The sequence below is a fragment of the Pezoporus occidentalis genome, unplaced genomic scaffold, assembly GCF_034315485.1.
Source record: "Pezoporus occidentalis ecotype Australia unplaced genomic scaffold, CSIRO_AGI_Poc_V1 ctg28, whole genome shotgun sequence".
In the NCBI taxonomy this organism is placed as follows: Eukaryota; Metazoa; Chordata; class Aves; order Psittaciformes; family Psittacidae; genus Pezoporus; species Pezoporus occidentalis.
In genome coordinates this window covers 3980595-4002315 of record NW_026914718.1, presented here as the reverse complement: position 1 = coordinate 4002315, position 21721 = coordinate 3980595, and the positions used below count along the sequence as shown (strand labels likewise).

General features: G+C 44.2%; 1 protein-coding gene across 1 annotated transcript in view; it reads right to left on the bottom strand.

The window, feature by feature from the left end:
* The window catches only part of LANCL2 (LanC like glutathione S-transferase 2), a 29839-nt gene extending 11511 nt beyond the window's left edge, over positions 1-18328 (bottom strand). The window contains exons 1-5 of the mRNA XM_062625350.1: positions 17353-18328; positions 6405-6522; positions 3459-3666; positions 1109-1256; positions 368-514 (exon numbers count right to left, since the gene is read on the bottom strand). Coding sequence (XP_062481334.1) covers positions 368-514; positions 1109-1256; positions 3459-3666; positions 6405-6522; positions 17353-17550 — 819 coding nt within the window. The 5' untranslated portion in view covers positions 17551-18328. The remainder of the gene's footprint in view (positions 1-367; positions 515-1108; positions 1257-3458; positions 3667-6404; positions 6523-17352) is intronic.
* Between the last annotated feature and the right edge of the window lie 3393 nt (positions 18329-21721).

The window sequence follows — 21721 nt, the reverse complement described above, 5'->3', positions numbered from 1 at the left end:
CTCATTTAAAAACAGCAAAAAACTGAAGAGTGATGGATGGTAAGTGAACATTTAGCTGGTCTAACTGCAGACACCAGAATTAAGTATGAGGATAAGGGAAGGCATCTCACTGTCTCTGTAGGAAACTTCAGCTCCTGGAATGCCAGCGCTCTGGACCACAACTCAAGGGTTAATTCACTCCCATGTTAGTCACAGTTTTCTTCTGCTACCAGGACCTGAGCTAGCATCTCTGCACAGAGACTAACTCCAAATTGTGAGACCCTGACCCAGCACAATACTGCACATGAACGAAAGCTAAAGATAAGATCCTCTGATGCAAAACCAGAAACCCCTGTGTTCCACCACAGCCTACAGAAGGTGCTCTTACCTGCATGAGCATGTAATAGATCCCAGCCACTCCATGGGCTGCTCCAACATATTGCTTCCTGTGCCACTGGTACAACAGAGGACAACGCTCCGTCTTCCGCTCCTCCTTCGAGAAGTTTTTCCCCGATTCAATAATAGCATCTATTACCTAAGAAAGAGAACATACCCCTTCTGTCTGTCTCACTTGCTTTCATTCAGAAGGTTTTGCTTTGTCATAATTAAAACCACAGTAAAATATAACCCACAATAAACAGTGACAGAACAATAACATTCAATTCATTTGGACTCGAGTGTTGAGGTAGAAATGGATTTTTCCTAAATGATGGAAACACCTTTGTAAGTGTAGAAAATTAATATATTAATATTTCTAGTACTTTTTTTCCAGGCCTGCCTTCTCTGGTTCTGGTATCTGCAGAATGCTAGTGCATCTTCCCCAAACTGAATTCATCCTTCACTGAAACACTTCCACACTTCTGACTGAAGGTGTTTTGTAACAATTTCCCATCCTCAAATGCTCCAAAACTAGTTACAGCTTCGATTTCCATGGCTGGCCATGGACTCACCTGCAATGGCCTGTCTCAGTTCTAGGTGGGCAGCAGGGAAAGGGGAAAAGATTAGAGCGATGGATGAGACTGAGTTTCCAGTTCTAGGTTCCTCTCCAGCATCCCTCTCTTAATCCCCTGAATTATGCAAAAAGTGACTACAGATGCTGTGGCAGTAGAAAGAGAAAAAAGTATCTTACCTCTTTGATAACAGACTGTGGGACTGTGTCTGGACCGATTTCAGTATTCAGGTACAGCAAGGCATACAGGTAACCTGCTCTACCATAAAGCAGCTCATCTGGAAGTTCAGCATCTGTGCTTATGACTGTCCTGTGTAGCTGCAACAACCTGCATCAGACAAAGGAAGGTGGGGAGAGAGAGCCTCTTCTCTAGAGACCATAGTGGACTATGTGTTGTACAAGCCATCAACCAAAACAGAAGCAAAATGAGTGTGAAGCCCCACCACTTCCCTTCAGTCATCTCCAATTCTGCTGGCTGTCAGGTTTATTCACAGGAGCCATCCCTAACAGACAACTCTGAGCCGGGGCCAGGTGAGCATTAGTGCAATTACCAGTTTTTTGTGCAACAGAAACACATGTGAGCACGCAGGGCAAAAGCTGGAGGAGGCTGGAATGCTACTCCAACAGATAGGGAAACCTCCTGGAACCTCTGGGAATTTCACCCAAATGAGGACCCTTAACTGTAGGTGTGTAAGAGGGAACAACCAAAAACCCCCAGTACCAGCCTTCAGCATGCCCCCTCCATAGACAATATGTTGTCTCAAGCATTTAAGCAGCTCAGTTTTGAAAATGGCACTGCTATTGTGCACAAGTGTTTAGCAATGGAAAAAGAACAAACCCTAGGCTAGCCCATTGCAACTCTCATTTCCCCCAAAGAGACTCCCTGCTGTTATTCTACCAGTTTGCACTGGCATTGAGGTGGAGCAGAGATCTGTCTTCCTGCCTAAGCCCTATCTGCCTCTTCCCATCTTTTGTGATTAATCTGGCAATTAGATGAAACCATGGAGATGATCACATTTGAAACTGGGGGAGGGGGCAAGACCATAATTAAGACTAAATTCAATTCCCAGATTCCCCCAGCCACTATTATTCATCAGAAATGTTAACATTAGCATCATGCCAGAGCAAAAACACTGACCCAAATGGCTTGTTTATGCTGTCACTGCTTAATACCAGGGCAAAGCCACTCACAAAATAAAGATTTTTATATTATTCCTTTCTTGGAACTATGCTTTGGACTTAGAATTAAATTGTTTTCTTTTAAATTGTCCACTGTTAAGTTTTATTATTCAAATCATACAATTGGACAGCTACAAGGTAAAATGTTAGAAGTGCACAGATTACATTTTGACATCTATAATGTACCACTCATCTGGTGTCATGAATATATTTGTAAACCAAAAAAGGAAGAAAAGAACAAATAATCAAACTAATCTCCTTTTCAATCCTCCTAGAAATTATTTTCCAAGGAGAGGCAAGACTAAAAGATTTACTGCTAATCTCATTTTGCTATATTCATGCTTCATGCCTCACAGCAACACTGCTTTCCTAGCTGCATCCAAAATGGCATGCCCAAGTTTACTGCCAGGTCTAAAAGCAAAAAAAAAAACCCACCTAAACCTACCACCCATTTCAAAACTGAGATACTCATCCAGGAACAGCAGCAGAAATTAATCACCCTAGGATTCGAGATTAGAAAGAGCCCAACTATACTTCCAACCATAAACCAGAATGGAGATGAGGACATAAGGCTAGTCCCCACATTCTGGCAGGCTAAGGTATGCTGCTGGACAGCTAGTAAGTGGATTGCTGGTGCTGAATGCAAACACCACAAGGCTCCAGGGCTTCCAGCCCTCACCAGGACAGCAATCAGCTCCAAGACAGCAAAGGGACAGTCAGCTCTCCAAGGAAGCTCTACATCTAAATGGGATTTCTAAAGATGTTTGTTACATTTAGATTACTTTGAAAAGAGGCTGGGATTTTTTCAGGCTACCCTCCATATGCTCTTACCTAACTAAAGCCCTTGTCTTTGACGGTTCAGCAAACACCTCCTCTTGGTTTTATTAAACCTTTGTTACATGTCAATCCGACGTACCATGCTCTTGTCTGGATGTTTCCAGATCCCTGCAGCTAAGCGTTTTGATAATGAATCTACAATTAAGACACACTCTTCACAGAAAGCATCACATACTGCACAAGCACTACATATTGTCGACGACAAGCGTGTGGCTTTTGTTAAATGTCACTTCAATGTGACAAAATCAAAATGTGCAGGCACTACAGATATGCCCAGGACATCCTGTCCTTACAGCGATAAGAGGACTCAAGATAACTCACTAAATATGAATCAAGTGTAAGCCAGCTTTAATAAAGATAAAGCCCGTTATGGATTCTTCTACTGAAAATGCATCAGGGGAGAAGATGTCTCCATTTTTAATCCTGTCCTCCAAAACTGCCCACTTGCTAATGCTACTGAACCGATGCTCTCCGCAAGCGAAGGGCACGGCTTTTTCTGACATCAACCACTTACTTGGCAACACATTCTTTAGACTCGCTGTCGATTTTCAGCTTGTGATAAACCACTGCACCCACTGCCAATGGCCCAGCATCACCACAGAGGAAAGTAACTCTTCTGCCGTTCAGATTGCGAAGGATTCTCTTCACGTAATCAAGAGATCGCTGCAAATGGCTCTGGTTTTTCGTCACGCGGTACAGTTGAAGATATAAGAGGGCAATACCTGGAACAACCACGTGAAAGGGAAAAGTTTGATTTAGTTCTCCTTTTAAGTGTATCATATTCCTCTCTTTAGTGCCTCTGAAACAGTAACTCGAATGCAAACAGGTATTTGGGCAACTAAAACATGTCAGTCAAGGGTCCTTGCTTGGGCAACGGGAAGGCATCAGGTCATCATCAATGTTTCATTACACTGCAATTTGGGTAGTGACAAAACTTTTAAGATTAAAAAAATTAAAGAATTAACACTGACACCCAACATCAGACTCACAATTTGCAGAGAATGAAGAAAATCCATGTCAGAGGCACCAATGCTTGGTAAAGAAATCACTGAAGAGTCAACAACTTGGGCTAGCAAGCAGATGTATGACCAAGTACACGGACTGTACAATACTCATCTATTATATGCAAGAAGTGACTTATCTTCCATTTGATTTGTAAGAAGATTTTTTGATGAGCTTTGGGATTCAACTTGCCAAGTTCTTTATAAATGTATTCCACAACATAATTACGAGCTTCTACAAGCTAAGCTGGTTTATGAAAGCCAGAAAGCAAACAAGTCCTCAGAGAATGCCAGAAGGTTATTACTAAGCTTCACTCCATTAAACTCATTCCATAGTTTTGCATTAAAACAAAACCAAATCTTAAACATTTCAACAATACAGACTGAAGAAAGCGAAATAAATCCGTTTCAGTGGATGGTTATTGGTCAATTGCAAGCATACACATGGAGAGGGAAAACCTTTACCTCCAGACCATACTGCACCTCAAACTCATTTCTGAACAGGGAGAGCACTCTCCTGAGCCACAGCTAAAGCTGTGTAGACATAAGGCCCACTTAGCTCCCCAGAGACGCCATCTGAGGAGCACATGAAGAACAGCACAGAAGAATAGTGCTGATACATCCTCAGATGTTCTTTGGACTGGATTAACAGGCTTTTCTAGATGGGTCCAAGAGGAGAGCTGCAGAGCCCAATAGAGCGGTATGGGAGCTTGTGGGCTATTTACTAGGATTTCTGTAACCCTTTTTTATGTTGCAACTAATGTGTAGGTATCTGGGCCTGACCAAAGGATGACCAGAAACATAGCCACAAGGCCCAGTTCATCCAATCCTTCCTTGTGCAACACCCTTACAATAGCTCCTCCAAGATCTCTGGCACCTACAAAGAGTAATTGTACAAGAAAGATGAACTCTAACCCGACTCTTACGATTGTTATGTGCCAAAAGTATGTGCTCCAAGATTTTAAAGATGCTTCACAAAGAACAAGCCAGTGCTCAGGGCTGCACTGCCAATAGCCCTGTCTAGACCTGGTATATAAAAAGCAGGGCAACTGTTTTCAGCATTACTTTTACCTTCTGATTTGCAAAATGCTGCAAGGAGCAAGTCGGGAGGAAGTATTTGCACTAAGTATTTTAAAAGCCAGATCATTTCAGTATTTTTATTCAGAGTCATTTCCACAGGAGCCTTGAAAGAAGTTTACAACTTGGAACAGATGCAATTGGTGATCCTTCTACAGGGTGGAAAAACCCCGCTCTCATTAGACTGCGTTACGTGTTCATCTACATTCTTGTTTTAGCTAATGAGGGCTGTGTTACTTTTAGCTTATGACTCATTTTCAGCATGTTCTGGTTTATCAGCCATAACTTGAGTTGTCAGTCACAGTGTCAGAACACAGCTCCCTGGGAGCCGTTCTGTAACGTCAGTGTGAGAAAGCCCACCAGTGGAGATCATCTACACTCACTCAGCAGCCACATGCTTCCAGACCTTGAAACACATCTACCTTTTAAGTGTGAGTTGTCTAAAACTTCCCCACCCATCCACCCACAGCACCACCTGTACCGAAACATCAAGAAGGCAGCAAAAAGATGGTACCCTTTCACTGCCAGAATTAAGCCTCAGCACGGCCAAAGCCTGACGAGCTTTCCCAAGCTGCTTCCCCTCCCGATACCAAGATAAAAGAATAGATCTCCTCAGAGTGCATTTCAAACATGCTGTGCTAAAAGCATAAGTATGTCTCAAGAGTGAGCTAGACAGAGCAGGAATAGAATGTGCCACTGTAAGTGGCACTTAAGAGGCCTAGATGGAAAAGCATGTTGGCAGCTTGAAGAGCAGTGGCTGCATCAGGCTTGTCAACTGCAGGCTCTGCCTGAAGGATCCAAAGGGCTCATTCACATTTGGACATGGATGACGGTGCCTAGCAATAATCAGCACTTGCACATGCCTGTTTATCTTCATGAACTTCACAATCTCACAAGCCCGCCTCCATACTCCCCCTCCTCACACGTTCATTTTACCATTTTTGTACAGACAGAACAAGCAGAGCCAAACTATCCATACTTCAGATTTTAGCGGAACAGAACACCTCCCCCCCATGATTAGAACATGCTGTTACCATTAGCAACTGCTAAGTTGAAGAGAAAAAGGTGAAAATTACTTATTTTAAGAAAACTTTAAAGAAACGAGAGGCAAGCTAAAAGAGCGAGCAGCCTTAGAAAATCCATTCCTTTAGCAAGACAAAGATCTCCATCATACACAGAAGCCAATTATTTCCCTGCAACTTTATCTGCTGAAGTCATTCCAGACAGTAGCGACCTAGAATTCAGAGTTAAAAGAAACCAACACACACAAACGCCTCTATCAGAGTCTTTCTGTCACCCCTGTGTGAATATGAGAACCTCCTCCTGTGAATAAACCCTATTACTTCATTTAACACACTTCATTCAAACTCAAGCTTTCTCACCAGTCCAGCCAGTATAGGCAGAGCAGTCATGTGGATCTGCTGTCTTTAGCCCTTCCTCCATTTGTTGCAGAAGGTCCTTGATTTTTGCCTGGATCCGTTTTGAGAACCGAGCACTGACCTGAAAACAGCAGATAGGACAGAGTCAGAAAATGAAAGCATCCAGGAATGCAAACTGTCTGCTCCACTTTCTTGTCTGGAAAAAAAATAAAATCAAAACCAAACAACAAACAAACAGAAAATAACTAGAGGATAAATACTATATACAGCAACCAGCAGGGCCGAGATGGTTCATCTTAAGCGTGCCCCATGCAATGTGTTGCGATTACATACTAGAGTAAGTTACTAGTGTCTACATTAGACAAAAATCATCTGAGGGTACTTTAAAGTCACATGGAGAGCAGCTATGGACACTGTGACAAGTATGTAATTGCATCCTGCTTCTTATCTCAGGCTCTTAACACAGTAAGCAAAGCTTCTCTGAGCTCAGTAAAAGGTGAATAGAAACCAACAGAAGACAACCATCTGCTGCCACTCCATGGGCCAGAGATGCATTGAGGGTCGTGGTACCAAGATCACGTTATGGATGAACACAGAACAGTGAACCTACAAGCCCTGTGTACAGGTGCTTGTGCTCATCACAACGTCCTTGCACATCCACTGTGGCACTACAGAGCAGGAAATAGCTATAAGAAAATAAATGCCCATACTTGAGATGATCAAGTCAAAGTCAAGCCAAGCTGACATCAAGCCAAGTTCAATGATGTGCTCAATCACATCATCCATGATGTATCCCTATTTTCTTCTTAAATCCAAGACTTTTTTTGATGTTTGCAATCACCACACACAGGGCAGGTCACCTAAATGCCCTTCCTTGTGCTTCTTGTTCTCTCCTCTCTCCAAAACAGTATTAGGATTGACATGCTTTGTAATGAGATGAGGTTGTTAAATGCAGTGATGTATGAAAAACTACCTGAAAGAGCTGGACACAAAGAGGATGAGTTAAAAGTAGCTCATCAGCTTCAGCTCATGCATGAAGGTGAAGAAACAGATGTGTGATCTTTTGCCTTGCTTGCTTTTACTTCTGACAAAGAAAAGCTTACACAGATGAATATAAATGCTATATATGAAATATAACAGGGGACACTACTCTTGCCAACATCTCTCTCTTATTCAGCACTCTGTACGGGAAGATACATTACTGATTACTCCTTTAAGCCTATGGAATGTGGAAATAGTCCACTAACTAGAATTTATTGCCCTAGTAACTTCCACAGGAAAGAATATTCCTGAAGTCCCTTCACAGGACGATTCTGATTTGAGTGGGAGCATCAGGACCACCAGTCAAAAATGTTTGTGGGTTTTTTTTATTAAACAGAATCACTTATTGATCAGCTTTTCCTATTAACACATTTATTACAAACTATTTCATGTATTTAAACAGAGTTTAAGGGCTAGGTTTACTCATAGCACAATTTATCTACTACAGAGCTAAGAGATGAAGAAACAAAAAACCTCCTCGCTTCCTGAGCTATAGGAAAAGCTTCTGACAAAATAGTGATGTACACAAATCTTGTGCCACTCAAAAATACTTCTGAATGCGTTTTCCATCATCTATGAAAAGCCCCAGGCATACATCACTTGCCATGCATATCTTAGTTATTCAGGAACAGCCAGAATAGAAACCCCCTAGGAACATGGAAGCCAGCAGAGCTTCCCCACCTTCCAAACCAAGAGCTACAACACAGCCATCATCAGAAAAATGGCATTACACAAGTAGGCTACTTGTCAGCTTACACTAAGTTACTGTTTTCTTAAAGAGTGCTTGATCGTCCACCTGTTGCTTCCCCAACCTGCTCCCAGATAGCAGCTGGAACAAAGCAGATTGGTGAAGGCTTAGTTTGGTGTTAAACACATCTACATTTATGATTCTGTTTGTTTTGGTTTTTTTTTACTGGAGAAGAAGAAATCAGCTCATTAGGAAAGTTAAGTTCTTGTTTGATTATAATACATCCCAAAAGGGAAGGGTTCAGATAAATGATGGGTCCTGGATGCCACCATGCAACTTATTCCTCCAAATACACTACACTTTGTACTCTTGTTCAGAGTGGAACTTCAAATAAAACCCAGTGAATTCAAACATCCATTCAACACATTCAGAAATCAGAAAGATAACGGGAATTACACAAGTCCTCTGACACACCAGAAGTTTTGTGGGTCAATGGTTCAAACCCATTTTATGATGGCAGGATAGGAAGGGAGAAGGAAATTATGCCATTATATCTCATGTCACACACGTACCGCCCTAGGAAGAAGCTAAAGCCCCCTTAACCTTCTCCAGTAACTCTAGAAATAGCAACCGAACACAGTAAGCATCTGATGCCTATTACTCTTTGCCCTTAATATGGCATTAAACATCTTTTTACTGTATCACACACACACATGACATCCCCTCACACCCTTTTGACTCATTCAGTGAAGTCTCAACAAAAAGCAAAACCTTTCCCAAAGGCTCCTCTCCTTCAAAGACAGCTATGCCAATGCTAAGACATATGGTAAAACAGCATGAGGATGTCCACATGGATCCAGGCACAGAGGACAAGAGTAAACTAAGGTTTCACACTCCCAGTTTATTTACCTACTGCTTATCACAAGCAGGCTGGTTACCTTTTGCTTCTGACAATACACTTGCTGTTACCAAACCAGGGTATTTTTTATCAAACACCAAATAAAATTACTTAAGAGGCAGGAGGGGAGGACTAAGACAGGACATCAGGACTCCTGGTTCTGCTTTGAAACCTCTGTCCCACGCAAACCATTTAGCTCAGGTTGGCATATATCTATCACTAAAATGGGAATTGTAACATACCTGTCTTGGTTTAGTGTTTGGAAAAGCACAGATAAAAGGATTTTAGAATATTATTACTTACCAGCCCAAAGTTACTCACTCCCAAGCTTATGCCAGTGTGAACAGGTTATGAGAGGCAACAGTTCTCCCCAGCTACTTCACCACTGCTCTGTTGCTCTGAAGCTTTAACAACTGGGTACTGTCACTGTTCATTTGATAAGATTCCACTATAAACTTACAACAGATGCTTACATGCACTAGAATAAATTAATTACATAAAGAAATGAATGTTGAAAGGTGGCTTTAGAAGATATATAAACCTCCTTAAAGGAATCTTATGGCAGCTTTACAGCTGAGTATAAAGCATGCTAATTCATGTTGAGCACAGATTGATTTTCTTGAGAAGCATATTCACTGCATGAGGATGGTTCCAGCTGGCATTCAGCCTTTTCTGCAGGTTACTCCTGTTATTCCTGTAGGGACAAACTAATACCAGAAAGCCTGACCTCTGATATCCTTTATCACATTTACTCCTGGTTCACAGAAGACTTGGTGATAACAGGAGCTAAAGAGTACCTTTAATCTAGAAAAGGTTCTTCCCAGGAATTCAACTGCTGCATTACTTCTCTGCTGCTGCAGGAAGAACAACCACGATCATCCCAACTACTGTTCAAGTTTTACGCTGGCAAAACACAAAACATGAGAGCTCATTCTCCATTATACCCAACAGAACCCTGCACCATACTGCTTATGGTAATAGGAAAGGCTCATTATCAGCATGAAATAAAGGTTGTGCAGAAAAACACAAAGATGTTGGTTTTGCAAATTGTTTTGTGATTTATTTGGACCACATCACTTTTTCCATTGCAGTGAGGGAGCATGCAAAGCTACATCCCAATCCAAAACGTTTTAAAGTCAACAAAAATGTAAGGAATGTAAGCATACATGTAACATCACCCACCTCTGGCACTAATGACATGGCGTCCAAATTATGCTGCTCTTGTCAGTGATACCTGTTTCCCCTAGCTGCTTGCTTTCATTTGTATGGTTTCAAAAAGAACTTACACCATCTTCTTTTGTAAACGCACCACTAAAACTGCACACAGAGGTTACAAAAAAATACACCATACTGAAAATAAAAATCTCCTTAAACACACATTTCACTTGCAGTTGCTATTACAGTCACATACCAATTCTTAGCGACCTACCTCTTCGTTACAGCCATACCCCGCTTTTCAGCTGTGGCTTTAAAACAAACGGACACCAAGAGCAGATGAGGCAATAAGCAGCTGCTATGTTTGTGTTTTATATCATGATTTATGGTAGGTAAGAGAAGCCTGTAACTTAAACTCTTGCATGCACATCTGGACAGATATCACAGTGCTTATGTAAGTCTGACAATGCAACTGTTTGCCTGATAGCACTCTTTTTGTGGTTAGAAGTATACTTTGGCTTGACAGACACAGGGTGAGTTATTTTGTTTGCCTCTGTAAAAGACATTTATATACTGATGTGTTTTTCAAAAGCATCTCTCAGCATTTATTTGCATCATGACACATCTATGCCAAGTAACTTGTGCAGACTCATGGTAGGACAATGGAGACCTGAGCTCAGCTTCTTCACAAGCTGCCAACGCACCAGTCTTTCTTGCACCACCAGCTTCCAAAACAACATCTTGCTATCACCCTATTTTATTTCATCGGCTTTGGAGGGACTGCTGCTACGTGCAAAATGAGACTGAAGAAGAAAGCGATGGATTCTGCAGAAGCAGAAATAAGATGGTCTATGCACACAGCATTACCTAAAAGTACTTTTATTTCTTCTAGGTTCAAATAAGGTTAAAAGGTATCTCAGAGAAAAGGGATTTTATTGTTGGCAATGGGTGGAATAGGAGACATAACATGATGCTGAGTTTTCTTTCAGACGAAGTGCATTTCACAGAGAAGAAAATGCACCTCAAGTTGGCACTGCAGCAAGTACTCATTCAAAAACTCATTCAAACACAAAAGACTGTACAAGGGACATGACAGACACTGGTAAGAGAGAATGGGGGGGGGGGGACAACTCACAAATCTACTGAAACAAGATATCCTGCCCATACTGAGATCATTGGGAACTTTGCCACTGACTGTAAGGGAGCCAGGCTTCATTCCTGAAGCAGGATGAGGTCTCATGCTCACGTTCAGAGAGCTCTGGCAACAGCAGACCAGAAGGCAGCAGGATCTCACATGCAGAATCTAGCAAGGTCATCTGGGAAGTGACCTGCCTTTTTGTACAGAAAACACATTTTACTTTGGTTTTATCTAAATAAAAAGACTGTTACAGCTCCAAGAGCAGTGGTTTCTTCATCTCAAAATACCAGATGCTAAGAAACTTCACCACCCAGCCTCTTAAACAGTTAAACACAGCTGTCTGCTACTACTCAGATAAGTCCTTCCAGAAATGAATGCAAAACCACATGCTTAATAAATGATTTGAAACACTGCTGTCTGTAGAACACACTGCTCTGCTGTTCAGTGATCTGGCATATAGTGATAGTGGGGAAAAAAGAGAAAATAAAGAAGAAAATAAGGGGAAAGGAAGGGAAAGAAAGAGGACGAAATCAATAGCTGTAGGCAAACTATGACACTGCTTTAAATGCCAGTTTAGGGATAGGCTTTAAATGCAGGCATCACCCTTACCTCAGAGGAGACGAGGGTGTGAAGAACAGCATTAAAAGGCAATCCATTCAAGTTACAGAAAGAATTTTTTAAAGCATGTAAGAAATAATGAGACCGCACCTCTAAAGCGTTTGTGTGTAAAAGAAGCTATTTGTCTCCTTGGTGATTATGTTGCAAAACCCCCAAATCTTAAAGATTTAGATCATCTTAAGGAGTCATCAAAAAGCTTCAGAATATTGGTAATGAAACCAAACATGATTAGCAGACACTGAAGAACACTATCTTGTGTTTAGGAAATGATAAAGTAAAAAGAGCAATACTGAAAATCACCAGTCGTCCAGGTAGCCTAACATCAGCATGATACCTCTTGAAAACTAAGAAAACAGAAGCCTGTTGTGAGGCGATTTAAAGTCACCCCCCACACAGAGGTCTGTGCCCTAGCTGGAACACTTTTAGGTGGTCCACAATTTGTATAAAAAGCTAAAACCTTTACCAATACTACCAAATTATTTTGAAGCACAGACAGCAGATAACATTCCACATACTGAACTTGACAGCATATCAGTGTTTTGCGGTTAGACCCTAACTACTATTTATTTTCACCAAAAAATAAGTACCTATTATTGCACTTGCCCAGGCAACTAGCCAGAGTAACAACTCATTAACACACAGGTCTGCAAGAGGAAACTAGAAACTGGTGAAGAGTGGATGGATGGATGGATGGATGGATGGATGGATGGATGGATGGATGGATGGATGTGAGACAATTTAATCAGAACTCTGGATTTGATTTTTAGAAGTGTCTTCATTCAGCACTGGTTGACTAAAACCAAAGAGGCTTAACCATGTGGTTAAAGTGCTGTCCTGAGTAACAGAAGAGGCTTTCAATATAGAAGCATGAGAAAAGTGCTAAGTGGTATTTGACGCTGATGTGCACTGTAGGGAAGAAGCAGCAGCTCTTCCTCTAAGATTGTGTACGCTGACTGTTGGGAGTTAGTAATGGACAATGAAGCACAAAAAAACAGATTTTCAGACCCAGTTTTGACCGAGACACACAAAAGGCAGAACAAACTTTCCTTCAGCAGAAATGTGATTTGCAGTAATCGAATCCTCTGTTTAAACAGCACGCGCCTGAGACGGGGTGCCAGGAAATGGTAAAAAAAAGTGGCAGTCTCAAGAAACTCAGCTACCCCATCCCACATCTCCAGAAAAAATGTGGGAAGAAATATTTGCTGGCTGTGGAGGCTCAATTTCACCTCCAGTGCAACGAGGGGCATGATTCCCACTAGTGCATGTGGTTGCAGGATCACTCCCAGAACAGGGAGAACTTCCTGCTCTCAGCGAGACAACTAAAATGCCCTGTGAGACATTCCCAAGAAATACAAAAAAACAGGGAAGGGGAATGAAGGGTGAGGTGATGACAAAAAACTTCATATATATATATTTTTAATATATTTTAAAGGAGGAGGATGAGACTGAAAAGCCACATAATGGAATTACTAGAACCAACAGGAGACTGAGAAAGCCCCAGGAAACTAAACACCACTAAATCATCCAAAGGATAATCTAAGTAAATAGATTTACAGATACAGAAGTATTCTTATTAAGTGATGATCTTTGTTGGTAAGCATCATCAGTTTTAAAACAGGTTCCCTGTAAGGAAGCCCCTGTGAAGCTGAATTAAATATATTGTACATGTTTGTCAGAACACACCACCTTTTACAAATATTCCTAAAGCATTATGGCACGTCAGAAAAAAATTAGCAAGAAAAAATTGACCTGAAAAAGATGTTTTTGTTTGGACATCCTTGTGGCCTATCCATGAAGTTTGAATGCAATTTGGGGGTTTTTCAAATAATAATGCTTTCCTCAAAAAACAATTATGGTGAATTAAAAATTAAATGAAACTAACAGAAAGAACTATTTTCCCATGAACTAAGGAATATGCTTTGATCCGAGTCTGCAGCTGCCTATTCATTCCTCTGCCTCCCTCATTTCCATTTCCATTTTGAAAACTTCTGGACCACTCTATATCAGGCTAAGGTATCACTATGGGATCCACATCAAAAGGAAACAAGTCATAGAATATACATTTAATTGAAGGATTCATCATTTTTTGAACAAAGGCTTACACTTAAAATTGTTTCTTATTAATCTAGACATACTGCTGTCTGATGAATTACTACCTCCAGCTTGCTCAGACAAGTTACAGAAGCAATTCAAGCCCACAATACTTTCATGGTGAAGAAATGTACTTAAGAAAAAGTGAATTTCAACTACATGATCACAGCCCACCGAGATAACTGAAGTGTTTACTGTGAATATTTTTAAGAAGGCAAATCAGCAGCCCCAAATTTGTTTTCTCTTCTCCTGCACTTTCTACCTTCCTGAAGGGTACCTTATGCACACAAGGAAAGATGCTTCCATATGCAGCACTCTGTTCCAACTGTCTCCCATTCAGACAATGACTTGAAGAGCTTCTTATCCTTCTATCATCCAGACGGATTTTAGATGGCAATCGTGGCAGCTTATGAAAACAAATGGAGGGATTAATAATGCACTACCTTCCATGACAATAGCAGATCCCCGCACACCTCTAGCTGTCATTATGTGAGTCAGTGCTCACTGCTCCACACAGCAGCAGATGGGAGGAAGAAATCAGGCAGTGCACTGAGGGCTTCTGATAGCTGTTCTCACCTTTAGGAAACTTGTGTGGTTGTGCACAGGGGTTTATAGAACAGACTTCCTAACCTGTGTAAAGTTCTTTTGTCTTCACTGAGGTTTTAGGCAGGCAGACATTTCTCTGATGGGACTGGAGGCTGCTAAATGCAAAAAAAGAACAACCCAAAAACCTAAAACAAGCAGCAAACTTCAAATCAAAACCCACAAAAAACAGGACCCCAAAATCACAAAGTCTCACAAAAGCCAGGAGAGTACCAGTATTACTAACATATAAATACTGCCAAGAATACAAACACACATAAATATATCTATGCCATAGACCAGAAATATGGACAGTTCCTCACATTTTGCAGATGCAGAAACAAAAGAAAATCATAGAATCATAGAATCAACCAGGTTGGAAAAGACCTTTAAGGTCATCAAGTCCAACCCTTACCCCAGCACTGCCAAGGCCACCACTAACCCATGTCACTGAGGGCCTTGTCTACACAGTGTGTGAACACTTCCAAGGACGATGACTTCAGCACTGCCTTGGGGAGCCTGTTCCAATGCCTGAGCACCCTTTGGGGAAGGAATTGTTCCTCATCTCCATCTAAACCTTCTCAAAACAAAACAAAAAAATACCTTTTCTGCAGCTCCTACTGTCTTCTGGGTTTTCTTAGCTGCATGTCTTTTGTGATCACAGTACTGTAGTTACATCACTTTGATGTGATACAGAAGATGACATTTTCCAGAGGAGCTTCATACTTTTGAATCTAAGAATGCCTGAACACCACCTTTTATCAGACACACAGCTACTCGGGTGGTCAAAACTGTTTTGTGAACAAAGCTGCACAAATAGCTATTAACTGCCACATGGTAACAAGGAATGCCATCCACCACTGATGCTGGGAAGAAACATCTGTACCCACAGTAAAATAGCAGACTCATCTACAGCAGAGCAGCACCAAGCTTCCTGATGTGAATATACAGCTAGGAATTCCTGACTTACTTCAGCTCTGCCACAGAACAATGTCTCTGAATTTGGATTAATTCAGGAATTAAAGATGAAGCAAATCAGAATTAAGCTGTTTTGAAATACATCTAGAATTCTCTTGACAAAATTAATTTAGGAAGTTCACCCTCCTGCATTATCAGTTCTCACTGTGGAAAGCCATAATCAACCTAGATCAGCAGTAAACAAAAGCTTATTTTCTCTTTACAGAAATGGGCATGGAGTGTGGGATCTAAAGCAGGTACATAAGACAGGCCTACAGAAGGCCTCAGAAGAAAGCTCGTGGCATGTTTTTCATCAGTTTAACAACAGTAAACAGCTACAGCTGTTCTGTCATCTCTTCTCCACCTTCATTTGTCAACTCATGGTATTTGGGTGGTTTTCATACACTGAACCAGATACAAAAGAACAAAGAAATCACAGTTCTTTTCACAAAAATAAATAAAAAATAGATTTGCTTACCAGCACTGACTACACTACCAGGGATTTTGTAACAAAGGAAACTGCACTTCCACACCCACTCCTGCTTTTTAAACCCTTTCAAGTGCCACGTTCTGCTTTTGACAGCTGCAATTACCTGCAGCGGTAAGACATCAATCCCCCAAAGCATTTTCTTCTGTGTGCTCTGCTCAGCTGCATAAACCTCAGCCGCAACAACTTAGTGAAACATTTCACTGCCTCGGACTGATGGCGAGTTAATGCTCTCCTGCTCATTCTTACGATATTCAGGAAGAATGCTACTCTCATTGCTGGGCATCACCATCCTCATCCCACCCTATCAGTAAATCAAGGTAGTTCTTTATTACCACAAACAGAAAAATACAGTGCTGAGGTTAAAGGCTCTCCTTTATCCACCCTGGCATGAAACTCCACTTCCCACTCAGAGTGTTTGTGCTTCTACAAATGTCACCACACAGTGTTTTTCACCCAGAAGATGACAAAGCAGCACAGTACTGAAAGATGTGGCTGCTCTGGGCTAAAATGACAGAAGGTCCGTATTCTGGTATTCCTTGTGCAGCTTAAGCCAGTCTTGTAGTAACAGGACAGAGTGACATCTGTGCTTAAAGCTTAAAGCACACAAGAGCTTCCCAAACACCTCCGTGCGAGGCATTGAGGAGTTAAGTGGAGCAGGAAGACTGCGACCAGCGCCACAAGAGTGTCTGCTAGCCCGAACTGATTGCCAGGTGCCTGCCATGGTGCGCCTGAACGGATAAACGTGTGTATGGCAGTAAAAGCATGCCTTGGAGAGAACGGTCCAGCATCACCTACAGCCTGAGTGCGGCTGTCACCTAAGGGGAAACTCACCTCCTCTCCCTTCCCTGTATGCTTTGGTGAAGCACGGGCAACGCGCACGAGGTGTGGCAGAACCACCCTGGTAATAGCAGCACAAGCAGCGCTGCCTCCAGGCCCTGCACCGGCTTCACTCGCACTCGGGGGGTAAATAAACAGCTTATGGCAGCCCCTTTCACGGACCCCGGGCCACGCTGAGCTCCCCCTGCTCCCCCCTCCGTTCACCCCGCCCGCCTTTCCCCTCCGGAGCCCTCGGGGCCGCTGCCACGCCGCGGTGGCGGCTCTGCGCTCCGCACCGGCCCCAACAGGCCGCGGGGGCCACACCGCGGCTCCGGAGGCCGCGGCCGGGCCCGGGGACCCGCCGGAGCAGCGCCCGCAGCCGCAGGCACCGTCCTGCGGGGAGGGAGCGCCCCGCTGGCGAGGCAGGGCCCTGGGGCCGGGACTCGGCGCCTGCCTGCGCGCCCGCCCGGGACTCACCTTCCCATCGGCGTCGAAGGGGAGGGACTCGTCCTCCGCCGGGAGCTGCGCCCTGTCCCGCTGGGCGTCCGCCGCGCTGGGAGCTGCCGCGGCTCCCTGGGGCTGGTAGTCGGGATAGGGGTTAGCGAAAGCCCGCTCCTCCATCTCCGCCTCGCCTCCAAGCTGCAGCTTCAGCCTCTTGGACATGCTCTCTCCCATCTCAGCCGGCCCCCGGCCCGCCTCCCCGCACGGCAAGCCGGCGGGGACACACTCCGCCCCGCAGAGCGGCGGATCTGCAGCAACGCGAGCGCCCCGGCCGGCAGCTGTCCCGGCTACAGCCGCCGCCCGGCGGGCGATGGGGCTGGGTCAGGGTCCCGGAGCGCCGGCCCCGCGGTGAGGGGGCTGCGGTGGCAGTGCCCGCGGCCGCTGGCCCATTACCCGTGGATGTGGAGCGGCGATCACAGCGGCGAAAGCATCACGCCCGCAGGGGCAGAGCGCGGCCGTGGCCGCGGCCGGGCCCCCCCGCGGGGAGAGGCAGCCCGCCCGCCCGCGCAGGCTGGGTGGCACCGCCGCAAAGCCCGCCCGAGCTCCTCATCGTCCCTCGCCGCGCCGTCAGGCCCTGGGGCTGCTGCTGCTGCCGCCGGCCGCACGCCGGGCACCGGAGTGTGGCTCCCGCCGGCTCCTCCTGCCCGTCCCCGGTCGGCAGGGCCGAGCCGTCGCCCGGCGCATCTCAGAGAAGCGGCAGCAGCAGCAGGAGGGGGAAGGACAGCCCCAGGAGCAGGCAGTATGCCACCAGCTCCTTCGCCCGGCTCATCCGCAGCCTCCGCCGGGCCGCACTCATCCGCCGGCAGCCCCTGGGCCCTGTGCCGCGACCCCTTGACCAGTCCCGACGGGTGGGAGGGAGGCAGCGGCCGCGACCACAACGCCCGCCCTGAGGAGGGGGAAAGAGCGGGGACAGTCCTCGGCTGCTGCCTCAGCCGGCGAGGGGAGGCAGCTCTTCGGGGAGAAGCGGAGAGGGGGGGCCAAGGGGTGGCATCCTCCCCGCGTCCCGCCCTCGGGCTGCGGTGTCGGCCGCTATCCCAAAAGCCGAAACAAAAGAGTACCCCCTTCACGCCGCATGGGGCGGGCAAGGGCCCCGGCGGTGCCGGCTGGGGGTTGAGGTGTCCCAGGTGGGTCCAGCGTTTGTGTCTAGGGTCCAGCCCTGGGGGTCTGAATGCCAGAGCACCGTATCAGCATCGATGTAACCCATTGTTTTATGGGCGCCTCTGTCGACAGCTGGAAGAGCTCCAGGGGAAGGGGCACTGTACAGTAATAGTCAAGGATAAATCTTTTCTATTCACAAGTAAAAATTTATTCACAAATAAACGGTAGGTTCTTCCCTGTGAGGGTGCTGAGGCGCTGGCACAGGGTGCCCAGAGAAGCTGTGGCTGCCCCATCCCTGGCAGTGTTCAAGGCCAGGTTGGACGGGGCTTGGAGCCACCTGCTCTAGTGGAAGGTGTCCCTGGGTTGAAACCGAATGAGCTTTAAGGTCCCTTCCAACCCAAACCAGTCTAGGATTCTATGATGCTGTTCTATGCTGTTGATATTGTAGCTTTCAGGGATTCATATTTCACACTGGAACACCCTTGTGGAGGAGCAGCCTGCAAAAAGCCTGTAATCCAGCCAAACACATCTCGGGATTGTGTAAAAGTACAGGCACAGGAGACCTCATTATCCCATTAAATATTTACTCCTGACAATGCCATCACTTTTTGCTTGTAATTGTAAGTCAGCCAGACCATAAACTATTAACTCAAGACCTGCAGACACTGTGCAGACTTATTGATTTTTTTTCAGCATGTAAGATTAAATATAAGTGATGCCTGTCCGAGCATTGGCTTCAGTTTACAGTTGCTTGTAGCAATATACATGTGAATAAATGGGACAGGACCATCACCCTGTGGCAGGGTATAGCTTTTGGGCAATGTTTTATTTATTTATAAAAATTGAGCTCACGACAAAGCAGAAATTCCAAGCAGTTTGTCCCACAGGAAGTACTTTGTGTTCCCTCTGGAAGTGAAAAGAAGCATCCGCTCAAAAGTTACACAATCATCGCTAAAATATCATCTTTAATCTGGAAGGGTAAACACAGACTCCTAAAAAGAATCTCTTGTCTCTGTGTAGACATTTTGCTGTGCAAAGAATGTGTTTTCCCTCCCTCAGTGAAAACCAGCTACCTCACTGCAAATAATTACATCCCCTGCATCCAGCTCTGGGGCAACAATACAAGAAGGATGCAGAGCTGCTCGAGTGAGTCCAGAGGAGCTGGATGATCTTTAAGGTCCCTTCCAACCCAAACCATTCAGTGATTCTATGATAGAAACATGATCATACCAACCTGCTCAAGGCCTATAGATGAGGAGTGAAGGCGCTTCCTGCCACCTTTCCTTTACTCTTTGTCCTGGGTTCAGGACCTTAAAGATCATCTGGTTTCAACCTCCTGCAATAGGCAGGGACAAACCATGCATGACACTGCTTTCCCATGTATTTTACCTTTTAATTCCCAGTATGCATAGTAAATTATCCTAACTAACAAGGAGGGAAAGAGCATTTTCTGTCACAGAGTCAACCCTAGCACGCAACTGTCCTTCACACAAGAGCTACATCATGTTGCAACGCAACAGGCTTGCAGAATGACTGTGCTGTGCAGCCATCAGGAATCTCCAGAGCTCTAACCATGACATGTTTAATGGTTCCTTCACCACCTGTGTTCATTCTTATTGCAGTATAATAGCACTCATTTATTTTTGTGTGCAAGGGCCCAGATACATGCAAGAAACAGCCCCATCCATGTTCTGGTCCGTGGAGACAGAATGGTGAGTATCTGACTTCAGCACCCATGGTAAAGTGCCTTGTAAATTCTGGGAAACCAAGGTAGCAGCTGGCATTAATATGATTTCATTTCTAAATATAGATCTATGAGATTCAGCTGAAAAAACTGAGAGAAGTGAGAGCTTCAGGAATGGACCCTGCTAGCATGATATGTAAGGGAGAATAAGGCTGTAAAATGCTTTCTTCAGTATTTACCTGTGGAAAAGCAGTTATGGCAATTTCTCAGCTGGCATTTATTAGGACAGCAGGTCAGTGGAAATGGGGCAGTTTATACCTGCTGCAAATCCAAAATCATATGTATGTATATATATATAAAAATGAAGTCTTTCATACTGATGTTTACTTTCTCTCTGGTCCTTTCCTCTTCAGCTGTGCTTTGTCTGTGCTGCATCCTTTGTACTCTGCAGCAAGCCATTTTCTCCCCTAGCACTAAACAAGGATCTAGCAGAAAGGAAGGCTGTCAAAGGGACATGGGGCTAGAGGAAAGGTAAGAGAGTTGATGGCTGGGTAACAGAAGGGTGGATTTGGGACTGATCCTAATGGACATTTGTATAAACCCTGTAAAGAAAATAAGGAAAAAACCCAGTTAATTTTGCAGAGTGATCAGAATGTTGTAGTAGAAGACTTAAGTTGTAGAAATAGGCAAAATTGGTAAGTTTTAATAGGGGCAAGAGGTGTATAGACCACAGTCCAAGGTTATAATAACTCTGCCTGCAGTAAAGCTGATCAGTCATCAGTCATGCTCAAAAAGTATGAAAGAGATGTGAGTATAGATCTGTATCTATTCTAGGGAGGAGACAGAATGATTAAGGACCGTGCTTGCAACTGAACGACATGATTATAGATGGCCCGTGATGCAATTCAGTCTAAAAACAAAAAAGGGGGTTTAACTATTCAAGGAGGAGGGTTTTGGAGCAGTCTTTCTAAATGCAGTGAGGCTTTTTAGAAATACCTCAATAAGCATCTCTTCTTTAAAACCAAAAAGTTATAATGTAGTGGTTGTGGGCCAGTAAACCAAGAGTCTCTTATTCCTGTTCCTCTGGGAAGTACAATGGTCTCAGGAGATGTGAAAGAGCTCCTCCTTATTCATTGACAGCTTCTGGTAGCCAGTGATTAAAAGGGCATAGTTGTTTTTCTCCTTTCATAAAATTCCTGCTGAGGGAGGTATATTGGCAGGTGGGATGGTTGTAATGCTCACTGAGCTTCTGGGAGAGATTTCCTACACCAGGCTTTTAAATCTAATTGTCATTAATAGTTTTACATGTGTGGTGTTTACATGGGGATGGAGAGCAGGCATCTAAACCTGCTTTAAATTCTGCCAGGGGAATGACAGCCAAACCACTGGGCTGTCAGATAAGATCCTTCAAAAAGGATGAATCTAGGCAGCTTTTCATTGTATGGCTTAAAGGGAGATTTCTGTCTGAAGTGAGCTCCCCATTCGGACAGTTTCCTGACATGTGTGTTTTCCTCTCTCCTGGTGTTTAACTGTACAAATATTTCTGTCATCCAGTATTGAGCT